Source organism: Epinephelus fuscoguttatus, linkage group LG17, assembly GCF_011397635.1.
Source record: "Epinephelus fuscoguttatus linkage group LG17, E.fuscoguttatus.final_Chr_v1".
NCBI lineage: Eukaryota > Metazoa > Chordata > Actinopteri > Perciformes > Serranidae > Epinephelus > Epinephelus fuscoguttatus.
Window position 1 is genome coordinate 16810710 of NC_064768.1, and position 19085 is coordinate 16829794.

The following is a 19085-nucleotide window of genomic DNA, read 5'->3' on the forward strand; positions in this document are numbered from 1 at the left end:
TCCAGGTTGACTTGCAAGTCTTTTTAAAATTTTGTTAGGTTGAGTCGAAAGTCGTCAAATTCGTGACTCAAGTCTGACTCGAGTCCAAGTCATGTGACTCGAGTTCACACCTCAGCATTGTTGTGTATGAATACTATTACAAAGGCAGCTGTAGTACATGAACCCACCTAGGCACTAGTTTGTTATATCTTGATGAGAAGTCACTTGGAGTTAAACTAAAAAGTTTCATTAACTTTTTACAAGTGGTCCCAATGCTAATTGTATTCCAATGTACAAGGGTCATACACCTTCTTAAACATCAAATTTCAAGGACTTTTGGAGGACCTATCAGATCCAATTCCCTTAAGGTCCAGACACACCAAGTCAACGGTCAGGAGCCAGTCAATGTGTGGACGACTATGAGCGTCTGTCACTTTATTCTTTGCGCTGTGTCCCGCACTGTTGGTCTTAGTCAACCTTGGTTGGTTTTTTTGCAGCATATTCAGTATGTTGAATCAGTGTCTGAGATGGAGGAGCACATGAGTGGATGAAATCACTCTGATTTACAGTTCAACTCAGCGCACGAGAAAAGAAGCAGAAGTGAGGAAAGTAAACAAACAATTATGCAAACAACTAAAGTAAAGAGGGAGTTAGATCAAAACAAACTTGTTACGTGAGGTAAGATTATTTTTCTCTTTTGTGATGGATTGTGTTATCATTCACTGGTGCCGGGTAAATATATTTAGTTTTTTTAACATTGGATTGTGTTGTTAGCATCATGACAGTGTTCCGGTTTCCTTTTTTGAACAACGATTACAGACCACTGCCATCTTCTCAGTTATTTCGTCTCACACAGGCACAGCACACACATTCTGGCTGGTCGTCAGCTGTAGTCTTTGCAATGTGTTCATGTGCACATTTTTTGCTAAAACACAGGGACATGAGGCAACACAACAGTCGGCTTTCTTCGCCACAAGTTCTTTGACGTCGGTTTGGTGTGTCTGGGCCTTTAAAAAGACACAGTGTTAATTGATGTTGTAACAGTGAGAATTTTTGGAAAGTAGCAGGCTTCACAGAAAGTTAGAGACAGCAATTAAATGAGAGAAAGGCTTGAATCTGTGTATACTTAAGGAGAAGTTCATTTTCTTGCACAAAATATATATAAATTTGAGCACCCTCAGTGACGCATGTCTCGTTATGTCTATTTTCACAAACATTCAAGGCTGTGATTTTTTTTCTCCCTTAAATTCACAAACATTCAAGGCTTTTGAGGACCCGTTGGAGCCCTGCATATGAATTTTTACATAGTGCGCTACATGCCTGAACTAAATGCCACTGACTAGTATCAGAGGCATGTTATCAAATGCATCAGTTTTTACAGAATTATATAATATTACACATGTACCTATTTATTTATATATACTGTATATATTTAAACTACTCTTATGCAAACTGTCCTAGACAATGAACTGGCTTTTACCAGTATGAATTACCAGTATGACATGGGTGTGAGCAGGGATGTACTTTACAGCTTAATCCTGCTTTGCTTCTGTCAACTAAAAGAATGAAGAAGCTCAAAAAATGTATTGTTTGTAAAGATGAGCTACCCCAGGGAGATGGGGAATTTGGAACACACGTACATGACACAAAAGGAATTTCAAAACTTGCTGCAGGACTGATGCTGATCTCTTTTTGTTAAAGCATTAATAGTATTACATGCTATAAACTCCTCCATGCATTTAAAACCATCAGAGACACTTTATCAGCTGGTGGGCGTGAGGCCTCTCAATCATTTAATCCAGCAAAACACTTTCTGCTTCTTTCTCTGTTTTTTTTTTTTTTTTTTCTCAAGCCTCCACTGGGTTCCCCACCCATTTCAGCTATCTGTCTGTTCCTGCAGAGACAGGGCCACACCTCGTCTCTTGTATTCAATCTCACATTTTTCTGCTTGTTTGCTTCATATTTGATCAAGTGGAGCTGACAGGGAGAAATTTGAAGGTGACAGGGTGAGAGTGATGAGGACAAAAGGATGATCCTTTCCCTTCTCTGAGTTCTCATATGCTTTGTTGATCAGTTCCGTGCAGCACATGTTCTTCCATTTTCTTTCGGTCGTTCTTTTTCTTTTTTGTGGAATATGTGATTTGCTGAAATGGCACATTCCATTTGCGGTAACCAATTTTATGAGAGAGCAGATTGTGTGCCCAGGCTGCTGGGAGGCAAGGGAACGGAAGGGGAAAGTGTGTGTTGGAGTTTATGTTTCAGTTCGGCATCAAGGCAGCAGTAAACACGTCACTCCCCGTAATTGATGCACATGTTTGACCATGTTTTGAGCTGGATAGGGAAGGCAAGGAGTGATGTTAAGAGGGAAGTACATGAAAAAAAACAAACATACACAGATGTGCTGTTAGCGAGCAAAGCAATGGCAATACTGCTTTTTTTTATATAAATACTATTTTATTAAGCAGAGGCTGATATTATTTTTCTATATCAGAAGCACTGCAACTGCCTCAACAAGCCGTGGCAAGTGAAAGTTTAATTAAATGTAATGACATGTTTGAATGTCATGATTGCATCTGAATATTTTTTATCTTAATTAATGCAAAATGCAAAGACCAGCAGTGTTCTTCTATCTGATTCCAGTCATGTAGGGACAAGATGAATTTGCAAAACACATTTTATGAACCACCAATGCAGGCCTGGAGTTTATCATCACAATTTAAATTGCATTTGTCAGGACAAAAAACATGTTTTCACCATATTATTCAGGCCTATCTTAAACTTTCAGTCAAGTTGGCGTCCTCTAATAGTGCTCAGATCATCTGAGCAATACAGTCTTATTACACCGTCTAAGAACCAGCACTGTGATAACCTGTAAGGGAAACCTGTGAGATCGACTCAAGTGTCATAGTCAGATAGGTAACGATACTGTACTATGTCAGTGCCCCTCCATTGTCTCAGCGTTTGTCACTCACCTGTTTAGATCAAGTTTTTCTGCTCAAAAACAACATACAGTCACTACACGTTACTTTGACAGGCTAGACAAGTGATGAGTCTTTGTTGATTATGCAGTAGCAGCATGTCCTATGACAACATAGACTCAAACAGACTTTAGTATGGGATAGAATATATTACTGTTAGCTAAGGTGGAAAATTATCCTATACCGCTACCGCTATATTTAGAAACATCCAAATGTTGTTGTGTCTGAAACAGTTAGGGACATTTGTTTGAGATTATGAGGTTATATTTCTCAGAGTGTATCTAATTAAAAGCTTTTCCAGAGTAAATTAGGATAAGCTCTGACACTATTGAGGACTCTTGAAATAAGAGCTTCCGCAGGAGGCCCTCACTGGTCGGAAACATGAGCCAGATGATAACCTGTTTCCTACAGACCTTCCAGAGAGTACAGGCCAACTGATACCTGAGACCAAACACACAATCTCTCCGGTAAATCTAAATGTAAATTTGTGGTGCTAACCTGCCACCGCATTCCAAGTTTCACAAACAAACATTCTGAAATTCCAGACGCATACCAGCTTTGATTCGAGGGCCCGGAAATGCATAGTATACAGGTGCACACACAGGGGAAACATTGCGTTACCTGAGCAGATGTCAGATGAGCTCATACTGTCCTTACCAGTGGGGGGAGCACTAGAAAGCATCAGGTTTAACGGGTACAGGACAGGAATGTTCAGTATTCCCACCTGTCAAAGGGGTGCTTGTTGTGTCATGGAGAACGCACTCTCTGCACACTTTTCCTCCCCAACGCCCCCAGAACTTGTTGAACAGGGTGACGTAAAGAATGTTTGGATTGTCTGGTATGTGTAAATGACCAAGGTAGAAACCTATTGTAAATTTAAATGATGCCAGCCAAAGTTAATGTCGCAGTTGGGGTCTAACCTTAACACTGGTAACACTGATCAGTTTGTGCACACATGTAGATCATGTCAGTGACAGTGCTCCTCTAATATTTATCAGATTTTGATTTATAAACAACATTATACTTTATCTTAGCTTTTATTTTGACATTACATAAAATGAATGAAATTCAGGAAGTGATCCAAATGGAAAAAAAAAAATGCTCCGCTAAATATTATTTATATAAAAAAAATTGCTAAAATGTTTTTTTTTTTCTTTGCCCATAGCTCACGAAAGAAAAGGAACATGGGAAACTCAACCCTCGTCCTGGAAAGGTGAGTCTCCACACAATATACACACTGTTGAGTACACGTTAACCATGTGCCACTGAGATACGCAGGTTCACATTCAAAGCTGACAGCTGCTTTTACTGATGGGTGCAGGAAGTAATTTCATCACTGTGTGATGCCTGTGTATCTGTGGAATTCATTCTAACCCCTGGCTAGATAAACAATCACTTCTTGTCCTCGTGCTCACAAATGGCACAGACAGAATGCATTCATCCAAGCGCCTGGAGCATAGAGAGGAGACAATAGAGAATGTGAAGTGTCTGAATATGAAGGCTGCCATCTAAACTTTGTGTTTAGTTCTAATTTGCACATGTTAGCGTGCTAACACCTTAAAGGGATAGTGCACCCAAAAATGAAAATTCAGGCATTATCTACTCACCCGTATCCCGGGGGAGGCTCAGGTGAAGTTTTAGAGTCCTCACATCCCCTGTGGAGATCCAAGGGGAGAGTGGGTAGCAACACAACTCCACCTAATGGAGGCTGACGGCGCCCCAGATTCAAACTACCAAAAACACAGAATATCTCCTTACTGCTTGTCCGTAGTGATCCAAGTGTCCTGAAGCCCCAACATTAAAAGTTGTTTGAAAAAATGTCATTTGAACTCTGTTTTTAGCCTCACTGTAGCCTGTAGCTCTAACTGCCTCTCTGTGCACTGCATGCATGTGTGCGCACTTGCGCGAGACCGTGACACATGGGCACCACTTTCATGTGTGTTCACGTGCATACACTGGTCTCGTGTGCAAGCGCACACATGAACACGGTGCATAGCGAGGCAGTTAGAGCTGCAGGCTGCAACTTTTTATGTCAGGGCTTCAGGACACTTGGATCACTACGGACGAGCAGTATGGAGATATTCTGTGGTTTCAATTATATGTTCTTGGACGTTTTAATCTGGGTCGCCATCAGCCATTAGGTGGAGTTGTGTTGCTCTCCCCTTGGATCTCCACAAGTGTTGTGAGGACTCTGAAACCTCACCTGAGCCTCCCTCGGCATATGGGTGAGTAGATAATGGCTGAATTTTCATTTTTGGGTGTACTATCCCTTTAAACTAAAACAGTGAATATGGTAAACATACTATAAACATCAGCCTGATAGCACTGCCATGGTCGCATTAGCATTTAGCTCAAAGCACAACTGTTCCAAAGTGCACTGCTAGCGTGGCTATAGACTCTTTGACCTTCAAGTTACAATGCATTTGTTAGTAGTGGTTTGCAGTTCTTTGTGTTGTCAATTATAGGTGTGAATGTGAGTGTGAATGGTTGTCTGTCTCTATTTGTCAGCCCTGTGATAGTCTGGTGACCTGTCCAGGGTGTACCCTGCCTCTCACCCAGTGTCAGCTGGGATAGGCTCCAGCCCCCCCGCAACTCCTAACAGGATAAGTGGTTACGGAAAATGAATGAATCAATCAATTTCTCATCACTGATTTAATTTTAAAACCTAATTACATAAAATGTATTGCAACATTTCAAAGAGAAAAAGCTTAAATAGATGTTGTTGTTTTTTCTACTTGATAATCAGAGGCAATTTTCAGCCACTGCTGCTTGAACTATGCCAGCATATAAAAAAAGTAATTGTAGATTAATGCAGGCTATCTGAAGAGACAGCTGTTTGTTACCAAAGCTTCTTCTTAATCTCAGTGTGAGTAGTTTTTGTGGTTTGGCATTATGCTGTTACACATTCATTCACAGAAACAGAAGTGTTTTTCCTGAGGGGAAAAAGATTTTGGTCAAGAATTTCACTCTATGTTTTTCTTCCGGTGAACACGTGTCCTCTCACAGCTGTCTATTTCATAACCTTTTTCAGTACAGGTAGCAGACTGTTTGGTTGATCCCTTTATTCTTTTTCAGATAACCAAAATCGTCCCAGGCATCGTTTGTGGTATTTCAAACTGTGGTTAATGCCAATAAACTGCATACTTGCCACTTAAGCCAACTTCAGGCTGCTTACGTTATTAACTTTTAAATGTCAGGCCTGCTCCTGCATGCAGCTGCAGATTGTCCATGAACTATCCTGAATGGTAGAGGTGGAGCTGACATTTAGCATCAGCTTCTGGGACTCTTCCATGCTCCAGGGCCTCAGACCTGAATGGACCGAACATGTCAGTGCTGACGAGAACAGGATATTTAAGGAGCTATTGTCGTCAAATTCAGCTTCAAGAAACAAAGAACTTCCTAAAGGAAGAGAACTATCTTTTTTATTTGTGGACTCATTGAAGTATTGATCTATCTTTGACCTGCGTTTTTTTTTTTTTAACTTGCGCAAAATTTCAGTCTGCTTTTGCATTTTGCAATTGCTAATAATAAATATTCGGGACAAATAATACTGTGCAGCTCTACCACTACAATACTGTTACGTTCTACGTTGAACAATTCCTGTATCAGATGTCTTCAGGGGATTTGCGTGAAATTTAAGATTCATGCTTGGATATGAAACTGGAGATAATGTCACAGGTGGAAACTTACTCCTTTCTTTAATTTCCCATGACCATGTAAAGGCTTCGGCAGCACAGGTTGAGCTCTCGCCTGCAGTAATTTTTTGTCATTACTGTAATTTTATCCAGCCTACTATTGTATTATTCTCACCGCCCAAGCAAATGATAATATTTCCCTTTGCAGAGATTTGGATCTGACTGTATTTTTGCTTAAAGAACTGAAAACTTACATGTTGAAGGCTGCAGAGTTGCAGAATGAGCAGCCACGCAGCCATACTTCACACATGTATTGGCATCTGTTCTGCTTTAATGAGCAACATAATGAATCACCATTATTACAGATGCAGCCACCTAAATTTTCTCATTCATCCACTTAGCTGGAATGAGACTGTGTATGTTAACAGTGGAATCTAGACATGCAGAAAACCAGTAGCTGGAAGTTGATTGGTAACTGTCAGGGAAGTGATTGGCAGGCGGCTGGCAGCCGAAAGGCCTTCGGTTGGTAGGGGAAATTCTAGGTGGCTGCATCTGAATCTATTTTCACATCTCTCAATGTTTTCTCTAGATGTATATCTTTGACCGGCCAGGGATGTGTGGCCAGAGGATCGAGATTCGCAGTGATGTCATCGATGCTACATCCTGGGAGCTTCAGGAGACCATCTCCATCAGAGTCGTCAGAGGAGGGTGAGCGGCTCAACTGCACACACTTATGCAAAGTTTACACGTGTTTACTACTCCATATTTTCCCTTTAAAACAACCAGGTGTGCGGTCTCTCCAGCCTATGCCAATACCAGATAGAGGTCGAACAATTTCTCGGTTGCCAATAGAATGTTTTATAAACTATCTATATCGATGGATTTGCCTGTGATGGTGGCCGATGGCTGCACAGCATCCAACAGCCAGAGCTGGAGAGGGGAGGGTTGTGTTGAATGGAGCAAAAAGGAGCGTCAGTGTATTGTACTTTATTTTAACATGTATTCATGTGGATTTTTGGCTCAATTTCGACAGTTGGGTCAGTGATGTAGTGCTATTAGCGCTAGATTGAAAGCTTGTGAGTCCGAGACTGAGTGAATGCTGCCACTTCCTGTTTCATGTCAAAAGCTCCTGCTTCAAAATAAAAGCCCTCTAGTGTTTTAAACACAGTCCATCCATATACTAGGCTTTTACTGAGTCTTGTTTTTAATGTTTTACAAATCATTAAGACAGTATTTTGAGTATTTAAAAAATACAAAACTGTACCACATCTTGTTTCAAATTAGATTAGATTTTTTTTTTTTTTACCAATCACAAAATACTCAAATGTAATTGACACATTTCCAATACCAGTAACAGAAATATTGCTCATCTCTGTTAAACATTTTGCATTGAGGCTCCATACACAAAGTCAAGGTACTATTACTGTGGACCTGAGGATCTCATGCTGACTTTGAGGAAAAATAATAGCTCAAAAAATATAAATCACCTCCACCTAGATTTTTTATGGTTAGTTTGGTGTTCAGTTACAGATATATATATTTATTCAGCTATGCAATACTTCAACTTCGATGTTCAGTTAATTTCTACAGTGTCCAAAAGATTTTTTTGCAGAGGGGCAGAGAGATATCAGCTAATTTATTTATGGGCTATTCAGCTTTTTTCTGTTTCAAATTATTATCATATCAGCCTTTAAAAATCCATTACTGGTCGACCTCTACCACTGTTTGCATGTCATATGTCCTTGTTTTTGCAGTTAATATACAAAACTCTGCATACTTTACCATTTGTACTGACAGGAAATGATGCAGGACTTGCCAGTTGCAGCACACATCAGCAGCACAGTCAGACATCAAGCCTATATGTTGTAGTATGGTATGCAGACAGTTAGAATTAGCAAGTACTGTGAAATTGGTCGTGCACTGCAACCAAAAGTGACACCAAAAACAAATAGAACTCTATTTAGGAACACAGTACACCGAACCAGGCTCATTTTTCAAAATGTTTCTTTGTTTGTCACTTTTAATAGATTGCTTTGCCTCCGCAGCATTACTTGAGTGCATTTTTTGGCAAGTAGAGCAGTAAACAATCAATCAATCAGTAAATCTGCGTCTTCCTCATGCCACCAACATCACGAATTTGACACTCCATAAAATCTGAGTCTTCCTTAGATTTACATAGAAAGATAAGATGAAACCTCCTCACCTTGTTTTTCATGAAATGTGACTTGGGTAATTAAACACTGTTTTTTCATAATAAACCCCCTCTCTCCGGATGCTGCACTCATGTGGCATCAAAACAAAACAGCTATTGATGCTCTTTAGAAATGCAGATGCCTTCAATAGTTAACACACCCACACACAAGCTTAAACACACATTTGCCTCAGATGTGGAATGTTTATTCAAACACAGCCAACAGTGTGAACCGGCAGTAAAACTAATCGTACTGCTCTGACCTGTACTACTAACAGACTAACACTTGTTTGGCTTCCTGCAACGAGATAATTATACCGTCAGCTCATGCATCACACACTGCACCACTGCCCAAACCACAGCTAATGCTGTAATTAAAGAGTCTTACGTAAGGTATTTGTTTCTCATTTGCCCTAGACTTAAACTTCATCTGATTTCCTTCTACAAGAATACCTTGGCACAATTCATACCCAAATCAAAAATAAATATCCTCCCTCTTACTTGTAGTGCTGTATGAATCTAGATTGTTGAAGACATTAGCTGTAGAGATGTCTGTCTACGCTCGAAAAAATTGAACTACCGTAAAATTTGGTGTATTAGTCGCACTTTTTTTCCCATTTTTTTCATCTGAAAAGTTGGGTGCGGGTTATAGACCGGTACGATCTATAGACCAAGGTAAATGCTGACATAGGTAATTTGACCCACAAGATGGCGCTGGGCTGACCAAACGTCCTCTTTTGCCTGGACATGTCCATTTTTCACATCCCATCCGGGGGTCTTTTATAAACTGATGATAATGTCCGGTTTTCCATGTGTTTGTGTGTGTGTGTGTTAGAGTGCGGCACGGGCCGCATATTTCTGTCCGAACCTGACCCGAGCCCGACATTATTTAATGACCAAAGCACTGAGTTTGTGTCACACAGTGGTTACAGGCTATTTAACAGGCAGGGCGTGTGCCGTGGGTGCTCAGCTGCGGAGAGGGAGACCTCTGTGTTTGAGACGGGAGCGGGAGGCAGGAGGTCCGACGCTTCCAGCCAGTGGAGAGGGAGAAATAAAACAAAATAAGATAAACAGGAAAAACCTGTCTCCCTCTTTTATTTTATTTTCAGCGTTTAATCAAGGTGGAGGCGGGTGGCTGGAGGTCCGAGACTTCCAGTGTGGAGAGAGGGAGAAACAAACAGCCAATGTGTGTTTGTGTGTGTTATGTTCAGGTGTTGTCACGTAAATAACAGTGCCCAAGCAATAAACAGGACAGACAATAAGATTTTATTTATTTTTGCACTACATTTTCACTGAAAGCTGACCGAATCCGACCCGAGCCCGAATACAATTTATAGCTACATTTCTGACCAAACCCGGCCGGCCTGTCGGGTACCGTCGGGCTCGGATCGCCACACTCTAGTGTGTGTATGTGTCCCCTATTGGGGCCTATCTGAATTTCTGTCTTTGAGAGATATTATTTTGTAATATAACTGAATTTTCTATCCATATATATAAATTTTAAATATATTAAAATGATAAGGCATCTTTGAGTAAACTGCGAGTATCATTTAAGTAGGCTATGGCGTGGCCAGCCAAATGTCCTCTTTTTTGGAAATCAAAATATGGTCACCCTACGCTACATAGTAATTTAAACTCATTTGTTTTTGGGATTTGAGTAAGCATGTATAGTTACAGCGCACACTGTAATAAGGTACTGTAATGCTGTCTTCTTAAAAAAGAAAAGTTTAACGTTAATTTAAACTCATTTTTATGGCTCAGATGTTGTTATACCGTAAATTTATTTCCTGAAGAGGTTGCGAAAAAAATTGCAATCTGAAAAGTAACCAAAGCTGCTTAAGAGGTTATTGTGTTTTGAATGTGTTTCAAATTAAAAATAAAGGGAAACAGTGTAGGAATAACTTGTATAACGTTTTTATTAATATAAAATAGTAATATAATATAATAGTAATATAAAACCTTGTTTTCCCTGTTTGAGACCTTAAAAAATAGACTGCGACTTATATGCCAGTGCGACTTATATTCAGAGTTTTACGGTAGATGGCACTCGGCTTGTGGTGCTCACAGCACCAAACAAATACATTTGAAAAACTCAACAGCAATGTCTCTTTCAAGAAATCATGACCTGGTTACTCAAGATAATCTACAGACCTTGTTGTGAGCAGTTTCATATCACTGTGCAGAAGGAAGCGTGCATCTACTCATGGATGAGAGGCTTATGCTTGTGACAGTGTGAGATCTAAACATTAATGGCGTCCTCCTCAGCTGAGCTGCTTCGTTAGCTTACACAGTGGTACTAGGTAGGGCTGCAAAGATTAGTTGAGTAATCATTGACTAATCCACTGTTAAAATAATCAGTGACTATTTTAGTAGTCGACTAATTGGTTTGAGTCATTTTCATAGAAAAGTACTCTAAAAGTACCCCAAACACAACACAAACACTCTTTCCCAGACATCATCACAGCTCATCTCCGCTGCAGCTTGCTGGTCTGTTTACAGTGACGTTGTGCTAGCCTACATCACACGTTTCATTTACTCTGATTGGTTTTCCGTCTTTCCAATTGCATGAAGGGGCATTTTGAGTGACAGCCGTTGATACCGCCCCTCGGGAATAGAGGAAATGTACACTTCGTGTCCAGACCCATTTGCGTTTTGGTCTGGACACACCAAACTACCCCAAAATACTCTTACTGCAGCTTCTTACATTCAAATATTGGCAGTTTTACACACTCTCCCATGACGGTGAACTAAAACCCTTTGGCGTGAGTACGAAACAAGACATCAGATGACATAATTTTGAGGTTTGGGAGAGACAGACCTACATGTATCAACAATTTCTTTTTTTTTTTAAGAAATTTTTGGGGGCATTTTTTGCCTTCAGTGAACAGGACAGTTAAGTGTGAAAGGTGGAGAGAAACGAGGGGATGACATGCAGCAAAGAGCCACAGGCTGGACTCGAACCCAGGCCGCTGCAGCAACAGGCTTGGACATGGGGCGCCTGCTCTACCACTAAGCCACCGACGCCGACGTCACCTAATCGAAGAAATAATTGACAGATTAGTCGACAATGAAAATAATCGTTAGCTGCAGCCCTAGTACTAGGTGAGCTAGCAGGAGATGCACACATTTTTCTGTGCGGTGATACAGTATGATTGGTGGGTGTAGTTCTCTACGGCCGTTATCAGCGACATTCTTAAACTCACACCAAAACAAGCAAGATTGATAAATAGCACTAAGGGTAGGAGGAAAAATACGTACTTTTGATTTCAGGGTGTACTGTCCCTTTCAGTACAATTAAAAAGGTACTTGTATTACACTTGAGTGTCTCCATTATATACTTTCTACTTCTACAGCATCATATTTCAGATTTGAAAGTTGTAGTTTTTACTCCACTACATTTGTTTGACAGCTTTGGTCACTATTCAGATTACCCTTTTACATACAAAATAGTTTATAAGATTTTAAAATAGTACACCCGTCACATAAAAGTAGTGCCTATTTGGTGTTCCTTCTCATGTTTCAAATGTCTTTGAGTCGTCAGAAGTTACACCAAAGAAGATTTCCTCTTAAAACCTCTTTAAAGTGAAACTGGATATTTGCTGATCAGGGATCACTGTTCATGCTAAATGCTAAAACCTTGTGTAATAATGGGGAAGAGTCAGAAAGTGATGTCAGTTACACCATAAGCTCAAGTCAACTTTTCGTCTGCCAGAAGGAGAAAGAATTGTTTCTTCTGTCAAAAGTTGTATAGTTTCTGTTTAAATAATTATATTCAGTATAATCCTCTCCTCTTTTCCTCTAAAAGCCTCGATTTAGTATCACAGCAGGAACTGTGCAACAGATCAAACAGCAACATCAGTGAATCAATGAGAGGAATAATAAGATACTTTGTGTGAACACTAGATTTCAGAATAAAGATGCAGCAATGTTACACAGAACGAAAAACTATCAATACATCAGCAGGGTCTGTAAATTATATACAAACACACGCCAGAAGAACTGCAACACAGATCATACAGGAGAGGTTGTAACCTTGTGCCATTGTGATGCCCTTTTCCCCCATAGATGGGTGATGTATGAGAAGCCTAACTTCAAAGGGGAGAAGATCGCTCTGGATGAAGGAGACATAGAGCTCACCTACCCCTTCAGCCCTCCAGAGGAGCAGCTGCAGAACGGACAGGAGGGTGAAAAGCAGAACGGAGAAGCAACTGATGCGCAGGCAGAGACCAAGCCAGCCCGGAGATTCATCATCGGGTCTTTGCGAAGAGCTGTCAGGGTAAGACAAGTTCACACTGTTGTTTTGACTGTTGTCAAAAATAATTGTGACGCACTCTCTATTCAAATCTGATATGATGATCAGTTAAGATTAAGTACAGAAGGAATCAGTTTTATTCTAGGCTTATCTCCTAGCATTGTTATCTGATTCTAAAGGGCTGAATATTTCCAAAGATATTTTGTACTGTAGCGTTTCAGTGACTGTGCGCTATGTAATTCAGTAGCACCATCTAGTGTCAGAAGTAGGAGTGAGCACCTGTTGCACTGACTTCACTGACTCTTTAGATAGCTTTTCAGCTGTATTTTTACAGCTCTGCCATCCACTATTGTAGGTGCTCAGCCACTATATATTATATTTTTTTTTCAATGCTGCAACAAAAACAAAGCAAAAATATAAGCAACACAAACTGCAAATGATAAAAGCTATTGATATGTTTGAGGTAGTCAGTACATATCTTGGTCATGATTCTGTAATAAACAAAGACATCCTCATCAAAAATGGTTTACAATGTGTGTTTATGTAAAAAAAAAAAAAAAAAAAAAAAAAAAGGCCGATATGTTATTTATGTCATCATCCTATTTTCTCAGCTCTTAATTATTAGGTATCAAAACCTCAAAACTCTAGCCCTTTCCTGCTTATTAAAAGACTTACCAGTCAGTATGGAGTTAAATATAAGGTTCTAAACATCTGTTTTGAGTTTTGTCCACATTTTGGTTATGATTTGTGTCTTTTACTCATCATAGTTCTGGCTGAGACAACCCCGCTAAATCTGTTTTCTCAGTCCCCTCAGGACTGCAGCATTACAGCCTGTTATTTTCTCCATTACATGACTTTAATGGATGCTCTCTGTTCTTCCTCAGGACTACAGCGTCCCAGAAATCAGTCTTTTCCCAGAAGAGAACGCAGAGGGGAAGAAGGTCATCTTCAGAGATACGTCTGAAGATGCCAGGATTTTTGGCTTCCCTGTCAAGGCTAACTCTATCATCATAAACGCTGGACTGTGAGTTCTGCATTATGAGTTATGGGGAAAATGATAGTATTGAAAAAACATAATCATTAATTTACATTAAAAAAAATGTCATTGGTACTGAAATTAAATTAAAATTGAATTAATGTTTCGCTGTGATTGTTTTCCATCTTTCCTACTGTGCAGATGGCTCGTGTATGCACATCCCTTCTTTCAGGGTGTACCACGTGTCCTGGAGGTGGGGGGTTACTCCAACCCTGCAGCATGGGGAGTGGAACAGCCCTATGTGGGATCACTACATCCACTCAAAGTGGTAAGTGGCACGCTTAGAAGTATTTACAAGCTTTGTTCTTTACTGATTCCATATGAAAGTATATCCCCTGATTGTTTACAGTAAGCGAATGTATTTATTGTTTCATCATAGGGTGAACCAAGAGTGGAAAATACGAGTGAGCCAAAGGTAAGACGGCACAACTGCTGCTAATAAATTGCTTCATCAAATTGTGGAATTGCTAATCTGACAGCAGTGACATGGATACAGCTACAATATGATTACCAACACTGAAGCATTAACCGTGTGCCCTGATTGTAAATGACACTCTTTGTCTCCAGATGGTGATCTACGACAAGCCATACTTCAGTGGAAAATCAAGGACCATAACCACAAACACGAGAGACTTCATAACCAGAGTAGACCGGCAGCAAACAGCCTTTATGTACAGTGTCGGCTCCCTTAAAGTACTGGGAGGAATGTGAGTGCTGCTTTGTAATGTTTGTATTCACTGAACCTTGAAAAGACATCTTAGTGATCATTAATGATTAAGTAGTACCGCTGCACAGTTCAGGTGAGGGGTAATACATGAGGCTGAAAGCCAGTGTCACATAGCTCAAAATAATCTCTCTGTCGCTGCAGCTGGGTGGGCTATGAGAAGGAAGGCTTCCGAGGCCACCAGTACCTGCTGGAGGAAGGAGAGTACCAGGACTGGAGAGTGTGGGGAGGCAATGACGCTGAGCTGCGCTCCACAAGGGTGATTCGAGCAGTAAGTTGCAAGGAATATTTCACTGCACTTATTATTTGTTAATAATAATTATTCAAAAGGTTTTAATCCAAATAAAATGGGAAGGTGTAGCTCACCCTGTTTGCAAACTAGATTTTGTTTTTGGACTGAGTGAGTGGAGGCAACCTCGATTAAATCAACGACATTGTTGTTTGTGAGGTTAAGTTTTTATTTGAATCTGCTCATGAGCATTGGTTATGGTCAGTCAGACCTCCAGTTGATAAAACAACCTCTTGACTCTAGCAATTCAAGGACATGTAGGCCACTTAATATAACAGTATCACTGCGCAGAAGGATGAGTGCATCTACTCATGGATGAGAGGCTTGTGCTTGTGACATTAATGGCGTCCTCCTTTGTTGAGCTGTAACGTTAGCTAGCTTAGTGGTGCTAGGTGAGCTAGCAGAAGATGCACACATTTTTCTGCGTGATGATACAATTGGCGGGTGTAGTTTAGTAGAAAGAAAATAGTTCCTACATGAAACTGCTCACAACAAAGTCTGTGGATTATCTTGAGTAACTGACTCTAGATTTCTGGAAAGAGACATTGCTGTTCAGTTTTCCAAGTGTATTTTTTGGCGTTTTGAGCACCACAAGCCGAGTGCCATCTAGTTCCATTATTTTCAAGCATAGACAGACATCTCTACGGGCGATATCTCCAACATTCGGCAGCTCACACCAAAACAATCTAGACTGATAAATAGCACTGCAGGTAAAAGGGAAAAATCTGTATTTTGGATTTTGCGGTGAACTTTCCCTTTAAACATATACCATATGGATGGTTTGAATTAGCAAGAGCGTTTTCCTAGTTTTCACCATTCTTGCATTCTAACATTCAAACAAGACACATTTCTCATCTCACACTGTCAAAAAATGACTGTTATCTGACACAGAATAATATATTTCGACAGATGTACATGTCCCCAGACTGCCTTCGATATACATGGGGCTTAAGTGTAATTTAGGCAAGTCAACTAATTTTCATGCTCTCCTGCAGGACCTGACGGACCCCATGATGGTGATGTTTGAACAGCCAGAAGAAGACCAGGAGGGCATGTCGGAGGAGAACACCTTCGAGGTGACGGAGGCCATTCCTGATGTTGAGCTGTTTGGGTACAAAACCTCCACGCGCTCCATCCACGTACTCAGCGGGGCGTAAGTCGATAGATTCTGCAGTCCATTTACTTTATCACTCAGTGTAGTGGGAATGTATTACAGTAATAACCAGGTCGTTGTTCCACTTCCTTACAGATGGATAGCCTACTCCCATGTGGACTTCTCTGGTAACCAGTACATCTTAGAGAAAGGTTTCTATAATAACTGTGCTGACTGGGGCTCTCAGGACACTCGCATCTGCTCAGTGCAGCCCATCCTGTTGGTGAGGACCTCTGTGATGTCTTTAAATACTGATTTAATCAGTGCATTCATGTTCTGATGTTGCTGACATTTTTGTTGTGTTGACTTTCAGGCTCCGGGTGACAACGCAAGGTCCAGGACTGAGGTAATTTGGCTTGACTTTCTCAGTGTTGTGTTGTTTTATGCATCTCAGTCTGTTGGCTAATATTGATTTTTATCTGCAGTTTTATGTCACTCTTAGACTGGACTATTTGATATTAAGTTCATAGAAAACATAACTTGACTTTTGGAAAAGAGAAAAATACAGTGGGTAGCATTTTTAAAACAGATGCACATTAATTCCAACAGGACTGGACATGGGGTTTTGTAATTTCAAAGCTATGATATATCCCCAATTATTTCTATTAATTATTTCTTTGCTCTGCCTTGTGTCTGTCACAGCACGCAGTTGTGCAAAACTAAAATGTTCTGGCACTGGCTGGATAATGTGCTGGAGCTGTACTTTGCTCCATGTAGGGAAAATCCCTTTTTTGTTGGCACAAAACAATTCAGGAAACTGATGCACTTGACATTTATCCTGTCATTTGTCCTCCACATGGACTTGAGTATTTAAATGTTGTAAGTGAAATAAAGAAATAGTGCAGTATACTGCATGATCAAAAGAACCTGTAATCAATAGACTAGTCACCAAAACTTAACCTATGACAGCTGAAAATGAGGTAAACTACAAAAGTGCTCTCAGTAGGGTGCAGATCTCCGCCGGGCAGCCACCTGAGCCACCTGGCCACTTAAGACAGTTGTTGTTATTTCAGCAGATGCACGGCAGTGTGTTTGTTGTGGAGCCACGACGAGTTACGCAGAGCAGCAGACACTACATAAACATACATGTAATGTAATTATGAGGACGAGAGTATTTTTAATGACTAAAACAGAGCTAATCTTTGACCCATGTCATTCATAACTTTTTCTGTAGGTTACGGCACAACAAAGTAGTAAATAACAACAATAAACGCAATTTAAAAAGACCAAGAAAGAAACAATTAAACTACATAGCCTACTGACTTACTTATGGTAGAAGCACAAATATCAAGGAAAAATTACCAAGTTAACAAAATCTTCAAGTCTACAAAGGTGTGATACAACGCTGTGCAGCATACGGAACAAATCAAGTCGCAGCTAAAATTTTCCTTCCTGACTCCCTGAGCCAAGATGGCGCCGAAAATAACAAAAACAGGGGCTAATTCATCTCGTATCATGCCTAACTCTAGTGGATGATAACATAGTAGGTGTGGAATTACTCTGCAGATGCTCTGGTCCAAAATAAGATCCAAACTTTTCTACATTCTACAATCAGTTTTTGAGCCACTACAAAGGCCAAACTGTGGCCTGCATCAGAGGAGTGAGGAGTCAGCAGTGAATGATGGTATAAAATAGTCAATAAAACAAGTTTTTCATCAATTGTGAATCAACGCAACCACAGGAGGTCCTTGAGTGTACAGTCAGAACTTTGCATGCAACCTATTAGGCTTACTGGTCAAGTAGTTTGCGGGATTAGCTGCGGACTAGGGTTGCAGTGATATACCGGTTTCAAGGTACACTGTGATATAATAGTTGACAGTTATGATACCGTGTACATTTGCTTATCTACGATACTGGGGAAAAAAATGCAACTGGAGGGATAATCTCCCCTTTAATTTCGTTATTTTCAAAGGGGAGACTTTTTTACACATCCATTAACGAAATGGCTTCAACCTTCAATTACAGTAAAAAAAACTTTGGTCAGCCAGAAATAACCCTTCTATTTTTGTTCCTTTAAGGGTCATTCTGACTGATGATACTGTGATCCCGTGACAGTTATTGTACCATGAAAACCTCATACTGTTGCAACTCAACTGTGGACAGACTACACACACACACACACACACACACACACACACACACACACAACCAAATGCGTGACCCCCTCCAGGCTTATGGCTGGTGGAGGTAATAAGTCCTCCACTGGGGCAGAGCAACATTGCAGTGGTAACACTTTTGCATCCAGTACTTAAAAGGCAAAAAATAATCAGAAGAATAAAAGTCTTTAGGCTATAAATGTGTTAATCTGATCTTTCACTTATCTTTCCTTACCTCTATCTCTGCCTGTTAGATAATACTGTACTCTGAGCCAGACTTCCAGGGCGAATGTCACGTCTTCGACCGCAACCAGGAAGCCACACCAGAAAAATTACTGACCAAGTCCTGCCGAGTGTCGGGTGGAAGGTGAGAGTAAAAATAGAAAAAATGTAAAAAAAATTATTTGATAAAAGACTACTAACACATAAAGGGTGAGCCACAAAATCTATATGATGATAAACTAGTGAGGGTAGTTATGAGACTGGGGAAGATTGAAAAGTTGACGTGTTGTAGCTGATAGAGAATCAATAACATAATTCTGTGTGTTACAGCTGGGTGGTCTACGAGAACAAACAGTACTCTGGGAACTTGTACGTCTTAAGTGAAGGAGACTACCCCTCTCTAACCAGCATGGGGTGTCTATCTGACACCGTCATCCGTTCTGTCAAGGTCGTGCCAATGGTGAGGAGTCACTCATAAATATAAAGAAAATGCTCTGTATTCTTTTCTTTGTCTTGCTCTGAACCTCCAT

General features: G+C 40.4%; 1 protein-coding gene across 4 annotated transcripts in view; it reads left to right on the top strand.

The window, feature by feature from the left end:
- Positions 1-19085, top strand: part of crybg2 (crystallin beta-gamma domain containing 2) — a 70814-nt gene that overhangs the window by 46960 nt on the left and 4769 nt on the right. For all 4 annotated transcript variants that reach the window (XM_049602224.1, XM_049602225.1, XM_049602226.1 and 1 more), the window contains 13 exons: positions 4123-4170; positions 7182-7300; positions 12849-13059; positions 13920-14059; positions 14213-14339; positions 14451-14486; positions 14639-14778; positions 14940-15066; positions 16080-16237; positions 16334-16460; positions 16551-16583; positions 18588-18700; positions 18886-19015. In XM_049602224.1, the coding sequence (XP_049458181.1) occupies positions 4123-4170; positions 7182-7300; positions 12849-13059; positions 13920-14059; positions 14213-14339; positions 14451-14486; positions 14639-14778; positions 14940-15066; positions 16080-16237; positions 16334-16460; positions 16551-16583; positions 18588-18700; positions 18886-19015 (1509 nt within the window). The remainder of the gene's footprint in view (positions 1-4122; positions 4171-7181; positions 7301-12848; positions 13060-13919; positions 14060-14212; positions 14340-14450; positions 14487-14638; positions 14779-14939; positions 15067-16079; positions 16238-16333; positions 16461-16550; positions 16584-18587; positions 18701-18885; positions 19016-19085) is intronic.